The 8,280-nt window shown below is 40.7% G+C and overlaps 1 protein-coding gene across 1 annotated transcript in view; it reads right to left on the bottom strand.

Moving 5' to 3' along the window:
* Nucleotides 1-6,998, bottom strand: part of ddr2a (discoidin domain receptor tyrosine kinase 2a) — a gene marked incomplete in the record, with an annotated part of 14,614 nt that extends 7,616 nt beyond the window's left edge. Inside the window, 1 exon segment of the mRNA XM_035653909.1 lies at nt 6,891-6,998. Within this exon segment, the coding sequence (XP_035509802.1) occupies nt 6,891-6,972 (82 nt within the window).
* Nucleotides 6,999-8,280: the final 1,282 nt, after the last annotated feature.

Genomic DNA, 8,280 nt, shown 5'->3' with positions numbered 1-8,280 from the left:
TATAAAGATATTAACAAAGATAAAAGACTGCAGACTAGAATAATTTCCCCCAACATGTATTTCTTCCACCCAACTGATATGTGGCCTACAGTATATATACATTACATTGTATATATATATATAATGGTTAACTCTCACAGTGGTCTATATAAAGTATCTTTTACTTCAAAATAGCACATTTTTACATTTACTTGAGTAGTTTTTAATAAAAGTACTTTTGCTTATACTTGCTCAAGTCTATAACAGTGCTTCTATTTAAGCAGGATATTATTTCCACCCCTGGCTACCTGGATAATCACACTCTGAAACATGCGGCTCTCCTCACTTCTCTCAGACCAACCACAGCGCTGGTTGGCGTTGAAAATTCGAAAACCGTACTCAAACATTCACCAGACGCTCTCAGACATTTCTACGACAGAACTACTTAATTCCCAGCTTCTGTCAAGAAACCTGCAAAATGTGATGGATAGTGCTGGATGAAGGGGTGGGGTGGTGATGTGAGAGGACTGCACGCACACACATCCAAGCAACTACACACTCCTTGCACTCAAATTGTGGTTGCTTTATTGAAATAATAAGCTGGATCCATTCAGTGTCTCTGCCAGTCCAAACAGCGCTGGTATCAAGCACATGGACAGGAGTCAGTTACTGTGTTTGTGTGTGGTAAAACTGGCTGGTTAGAGCCCATCACGCCCCCACTGTGTGGTCAATAGAAGGAATATGCCCTCTGTTTCCTGCATGCCCCGGCCTCCACCCCCTCATGTCTCCTCTCTGTCCTCTTCTCACTCCTCCTGTGTGGTCTCTTCCCCTCTCTCTTTTCTTCTGTCCCCTTCAGTGGTGAGAGGTGATAAACATTTAAAGGTTAATTCATCTCATTAAGACTCGGCAGGCTAGTGGCTAACTGAGCGTGCCTCAGCCGATATGGTATCTATTAACTTTTACAAGGTTCTGAATGAATCTACTCATTTCTGGTTATTTCCAAGAGCAAAAATGAAAGGGCACTTTTCCACTCACGTTATCTACAGGGTTGGGTTGATCTCGTGTTTTGGCCGAACAGGATATGACCGCTAGTTAGCCTTATTTATGGATGAAAGAACCTTTGGTAAAACTTGATTTCTGTGTATGTGATAGTGTTGGGTTCGCAGCTTTCAGTAGAGCTGGAGGCGGAAGTTAAAGGCAGACTGACCCCGCTCGCCTGGCCCCTTGTCTCACAGAAAAACCTTTGAGAAGATGCCAGCAACAGCAGAGCTCGAGGTTCAAGGCCTGCTTTGTCCCTCTCTTGCTCTTTCCTTCTTTTTCTCTCCCTGTGATTCTCTCTTCCTCTTTTCTTGATCTCCAAATATTTGCTTAAAAGTCAAGATGTGGAAACCCCTGAAGGTTTGGGACCAGGGCTGATGACCTGATACACTGCTCGCATGTCTGTGCACACAAAAACCAGGCGTAGATTCAGTGCAACCACACACACACACACACACACACACACACGTAGGCTTCGTCTTGTCAGTGACACAGAGCTTGAAGGATGCACAAACAAAAACTCTTCCAGATGTATTCATTTGCCTTCTTTCATCTTGTCCTCTCTAACTTTTGTTCCATGTTGCCCTCCTCACTTCATCCCTCATCATTCATCCCCAACTGTTTACACACACACACACACACACACACCCCACTCCTATTTCTCTCCTTGCACCAGATTGCCTCGGCTATAAGCAGACCACATCAACAGAAGTCATCTTACTCCTCTCATATTCTCAGCATATTAGCGGTATCCTTGCCTACATAATTATGAAACCATTTTAATGATAGGCGCTGTGCTCTGTGTGCATGATATCGGTAGTAAAACACTAATCGTCAGAACCTGCTTCAAGAGAAACAGCAGAGGTCTCCAGTAAATGATTTAAAATCAAATCAGGGCAGGATAACATGACAAAGAACGTATTTGAAAATAAAGTGGAAAAGCTGGAATGATAATAACTGGCATCACGTAGCTGAAATGTTGTATCTGTCTTTGGTGCGGTGTTGCAGCCAGGTCCAGAGGTCATGGGGTTTGAGGTAGTGAGAGCCAGAAGAGCAGCACATGAGCCTCAATCACACAGAGGTAAGAGTGTAGAGTGTAAACAGACATTGAGATGAAGACAGCAGAGCACAGAGTTAAGAGATAGAGATACCTACTTAAATAAATAGGATTTATATAGGGGAAATAAACCAATAAGAGTTTACTGATGCTATTGTGCTGATGTTTATTCCACTTGAATCCTTTTTTATTATAGTGAACTTTTTTTAGCTTCTGCCAGAAAAAGTGTTTTGAACCACTAATCTTGTCTTGTCAAAGTATAAATGATGCATCCCTGTCACTGATTGACGTGTGCAGATACTGTCACCTTGATTCAAACTCCCGATACCTGTCTTAGCCTAATTGAATTAGCTTATGGAGAGAAAACATTTTGACTAAAAGTTAGTGTAAAGACTTTTCGTCACATTTTGAGTTGTCATTGACTAAAATTAGACTTAAACTAAGACAGATCAAAATAAAAATGTGACTAAAACTAAGAAATATTGTTGTCTAAAGACTAAATTAGCTGCCAAAATGAACACTTAACTTTCCCTCTTACTGTCTTTGTCAAAAAGACAAAACACTCATACATACTTACTCACATACTTAGTTTTTCCACTCAGCACTCTGAGTGAAAATGCTGGGGTGATTATGTGAATGTCATGTGGTATAGTGGTGACATAAGTTAGGTAATTTTTCTATGAGGTCTTGCCAGAAAAATATAGCAATAAACTCATAGACAGTACAACATCTCCATTTGGGGAAAACACAGCAATTCCCTGGGATCTTAATTGATGAAAATAGGAGTCATTATCAGAGTATTTAACCACATCCTCGAGAGAGTCAGAGAGACGGGTTCCAGTATGCCGTGCCGGATGTGTGACCGCTCTTCCAAATGTTGGTTTTTGCTGTGTTTATTTACCTACCCAACCCACTCAGAGGTGACCCATGGGGTGAGCTATGGGGGCAGGCGGGTGTGTTCGCTTATATGTGTGTTCGCACGCACACATACATAGATTTACCCCCCACCACCACACACACACACGCACGCACACCACCATCCATCAGGCTCAACATTTGGCCACAGTATCTAAAAATATTACCCCAGAAAAAGGTGGAAAAATACCAGCCTTGTGTGGTGGAGGAATAAAGAAAGAGAGAGAGAGAGAGATGAAGGAGTACTGGACCAAACCCTCTCTCTCACCTCTTGATTTTTACCGCACCCTGACTACTAAAAGGCAGGTTTGTTCTGTAGTGTTTGCTGTCCAACCGCTGCCCCAAATACATTCACACACACACACACGCTGTAGTCACGCAAGTTGATGTTCACATCTGCTACATCATACCTGTCTGTTTAGGGCAGTTTTTGGATGCACACACATCAATCACAGGATTACAACTCAAGATCCTCTTGTGTCAGTAGCTTTAAAGCTGCACAAATCAATATTTTCCTATTATCAATGGATCAAATAACTACATCTAATGTGAAAGGGGTTGCTTGTAGTGACAAACTCACCGAGAATTATCAAGCAAACCTGCAGCTCTGATCAGCTCTATGGAGATTTTTAGTGCCTTTTAGCTCATTGTTTTAGTTTTCCGGTAGTCTCGTTTCCAGATACAGCAGCAAAGAAACTCTGATAAACCCACTGTACACTACCTGCCCAGCTCTGAACATAGTGGAGCATTTAGCAGCTAAAGTTTGGTGAGACCAAAACAGAACTAAAAAGAGAGGGGTAATTTGACTTCCGTTCATCAGGTGACCAGAAACACAAATCCAAATGAATGCACATTTTCCTTGTATCTACCAGATGTATAAATAGGAAACAGTTAGTTAACATGTTTACTTCGACAACTTACAAGGTGGTAATGAGTGAAGAATGTGTTAACGCCTTGTTTTACTGCCCCCAAGTGGCCAAAGGAAGTATGTTTTACTGCTTTAAACTACATGCTGTAAAACTTTTGCCAAAGGTGCATATGGACCTTCTTTTAGTCATCAGTCATGATGGAGGAAGAGGAAACATCGAAGAGTCACACATGCTTCTGCCACAGCTCAACCAGCCTCCATTTTTTCTGTCCATCCTTTCGACATGGCACTTTCAGACGATCTTCTCCCCAAAATCTCTGATATGTTAGAAAGTTATCTATCTATTGTCCAATGTCCATTCAGGAACAATTGATCGGTCCTCACTCCTCCAAACGATGCCTGGGGAAGCTGAAATTCAGTCTGAATCTAAAACAAGACCACTGTCATGTCAAATTTTAGTCAGTTGCTTTACCAGCGGATTTTAACCACAACCACAAAACAACAAACATGTGTTTTGGGTGGGGTACAGTGTGTTTTTACCTTTGTGATAAAACCCTGTAATGTTTATTTGTGACATGCTCAACCATAGCGCAATAACAGTACAAAGGTACTGCTATATAAAATGGTCATACAACAGTGGTATCATCAACGACAACACAGCAATGTCTATCTAAAGCCAGCTAATTAGCAATAAGCTAAAGATTTGCATTGAGCTTATGAATTAAACTGTTAATTTGTAGAAACGTGATTTTAATGATTCAAGGAGTAAGAGCTAATACATTAATTAATTCCTTCATTCAATCATTCAAGACGTTCTCTAAACATCCCCGCGAGAACAAACCCACACAATAATAGTACTGCTTGATATTTGGCTGCTCTGCCCAGGCCTTCACTCATGTCCACACCTCCTCCCCCTCTCCCCAGTGAAATAAAGTTCGCCCACTCACGAGTAAAATGGGAAAGACAGGGATGGTATAACTCCATTGCTTGGGAATTTTAAACAGGGGAAAGTTGGCATCATTCAACATCTCAGCTCTACTAAATTCAGCCATGAATATTTCCAGACTGTGGAAAAATGACCCTCTTCTCAATGCAGCAGAACTAAAGCATTAGACAGAATTATAGGTGGATTTATCCTGCTTCCATATATTAGAGCAGGTTGAGATTGGGGCTCTCAGTGACACTGGAGGTGATTTTTTTTAAATAATGGCTGGAGGTATTTAAGTGAAGAAATCCCTTGGGCCAGATTATAGATACAAAACTATGTCTTGGATGGTGAACTTGGTGAACTTTGACCATGATCAGATGCACAAAGAGTCCTTTCCATGACTTATGAGTGGTCAAATACTGGGAAACGCACACCACACACACTCGCACAGACACACAAGTGCTGGGGAGAAAGACAGAGCCTATTTCAATGGACTTTCCTGCTGTCAGAATGTCTGGTATGCATTAGCCACAGACTCCAGTGGGATAGCTGGATCCACAGTATGCGTGTGCATGCGGGTATATGCATGCGAGCAGGCACACAAACACACACACAAAGACACAGTAAGAAGACAGACAAGCGAAGAAAGTTACTCCCACAAGGGTCAAATCCTTAATTAAATGTGGTTGAGAAGATGCCTCATAAAATATCCACAGTCAAAACTTTTGATGCCGAATGCTAAATAGTACAAGATCTAAGACTCTGTAGAGAATGTGAAACGTTTTAAACATCCTATGTTACATTCACAGCTGGTTAAATGGCTCAGAAATGTAGCTATTAATATATGTATGTAAGGAGACATACGCATGAAAGTAACCACAGCATGCACACACTATTTTACTTGAAAACTCGTTCTATAAATGCTCCCTATGATCTCTATCTCACTCACCCTTTCTGTTTCTTCCCTCGCTTTTAAACTCCTTATAAAACTCTCTGCTCTTTCTCTTTTACTCTGTTAGCTTTGGCACAAAGAACAAATGAACGACGAACAGGGACAGCCAGGTTTTACACATGGTGTGTCTGCGCGGCTCACTTTGTGAAAATAAGAATGATTCAAGGTACGGTTCAAGGCAAACACTCTAAAAATCAACAGTTGTTTTTAATCTTAACTTTTTGTTTGCTTGGTTTAAAAAAATGTGATGTTTGAAGTTTTCCTCCAGCACCGTTGACTGATTTCCATTTGAGAGGGCAGGAAACCCCCAGGCCTGTCATCATGACCTCATATTTGTTTTTATTTTCATACATTCTCAAAATGAAATTGGACTCACAGTCGTATAACAGCGTAGAATATAATGTGAAAACTTTTATTTTGAAAGTTAAAGTGGTGTGGAGCAAGGCAGGAGGATGTGGAAGTGATGGGGCGTTTTTTCCACTGTTATTTCTTTCTTTTTAAACACTGCTTGGAAGCGTGAGGTCAGTGTGACCTATAAACTCTGTGTTGAACCTTTCTTTGACAAAACCATCATTAATTACTGTTTAGATCTGATGCCATTCATTATCCTTTCAGCAATAAAGAAAACTCAGCCTGATGACAGAAGCTTTGAGATTAAAGTCATAAACAGTAGCCAGATCGGGGTTTTTACTGGCAAAGATCTGCTGTGTTTCTACAATTTCAACAATAACCAAAAACCTCTCTTTGGTTCCTATTTGACTGTGTGTCTGCCCACCAAATGTTGCTACTCTATTTCCTTGTAAAAAAAAAAAAAATTATTGGTCCTTTTTCATTGACATCACAAAAACCACCCGTACAGTGGAGGGAGAGCTGAAGAAAGGCTTGCATGCTGGGATCAAAGAGGCCAAACCAGGGAGAGGGGACCACATGGCTCCCACAAAACAGCACTTATCCAAAATCTGAATCAGTCGCAGTCTGGACTGGACTGGAGCACCAAACCCAAAAACACTACCCAAAACTCACAAAAGTCATTTTATAGTATTCACAAACTCTTGAATATAATCTCACTGCAGTCAGAGACTTGAGTACAGACACCTAAATCATAGCACAGAGAAATGGGGGATGCAGTTTGCCCTCCCATGGCAGCACAGACCTGGGTTGACCTGTGATGTGACGGCTCCTAACAGGTAGAGGAGGATGAGCAGGAGGAAGTGAATGTCCCACAGGTGCTTCATCCCAAACACACGCACAGAGACAGGCTTCCAATCTGAAAGACAAGATGGACATACTAGGTTATGCAAAAGTGCCATACACAGTAAAACAGTGGAAATACCTCAGTATGTAAGCATGATGAACACATTTTATTTTGCATTTGCCCTCCCGTATTCATGGGAACCAAACATTTGTTTGGATATACAAGGGGAAAATGGGAGTTTAATTGGAAGCATGTTTTTATTTCACTCAATAAAAGACACAATAATTGCCACCAAACTGGAATTTCCATTTATTTAGTGCTTTATCGCTCTATGAGAGCAGGCCTATTAAATTCTAACTGTGGTGATATTTCAATATCAGCCATACAAGACAGAATGGTCACAGTTCATATGCAATTAAAATGTTTATTTTATAATTTTACATAATACACTAATTGTAGGAACAAATGATGAATGACGAAGTGAAGGGACAAATGATGGAGGAAGAGGAGAGAGAGTCGTTGAGACACTGAGTCACAGACATGACTTCAGCCGGACAGACACAGCGCCAACAAGCCGCCTCCAACTGACCACTTTGTCCAACAGCAGAGCAAAACAACTTGTTTCAACTAGTTTCTGTCCACATTTCATTTAAGATATGACTTCACAAATGCAGAGTTTTTTTTTAAATGAACAAGGAAATACACACAACCTTGGTAACTTTACATACAGCTTTGTTTATTAAATGTTTACAATGGAAATGGATGTGATCAGTTATACACTTTGACAGTTTTCACCCACATTAGCAAAAGCTTCCCCCCTTACTTTGCTTCACTTAAACAGCTTAGTGTAGTTATCTGATCATGACCAAGTTAACTACTTGAAGAATCAAGCTCGGGCAATTTTTACTGCTGCTCAAAGTCTCTGTTATATAACTGAGGTTAGTTTTATTGTTCACACCATGTTAATCACGTCTTATGTAACAAAACTGAGCAGCAAATGAGAAATGAGAGAGAAAAAAAATCTTGAAATCAAGTGTTAATTTTTTTCCAAAGCTTTCAGATTATTTTAGCCACCATCTAATGATTTTGTATCTTTCTTGTAGGGCAGACGACAGGCTTTGTGCTCCAACTCCAACATAAATACTAAAAGGCATCACCAAAGAAGGGTTATCTAAACCCAATTACACATGACACTAAACAAAACTACCAGAGCACTGTGGGAATTTTCACAGAGAAACATCAGTGTGTGTGTGTGTCAGATGTTTCCTGGTCTTCATTGCAGGCCAAAAACAACATTATCCTGACATTTCCCCATTGAAATAACAGAAGGATCACCAGCACGCCGCTC

Source organism: Morone saxatilis, unplaced genomic scaffold (genome assembly GCF_004916995.1).
Source record: "Morone saxatilis isolate NCDOM2014 unplaced genomic scaffold, NCSU_SB_2.0 Contig12, whole genome shotgun sequence".
NCBI lineage: Eukaryota > Metazoa > Chordata > Actinopteri > Moronidae > Morone > Morone saxatilis.
The sequence above is the reverse complement of the archived record's forward strand: the minus strand, read 5'-3'. Positions and strand labels throughout refer to the sequence as shown.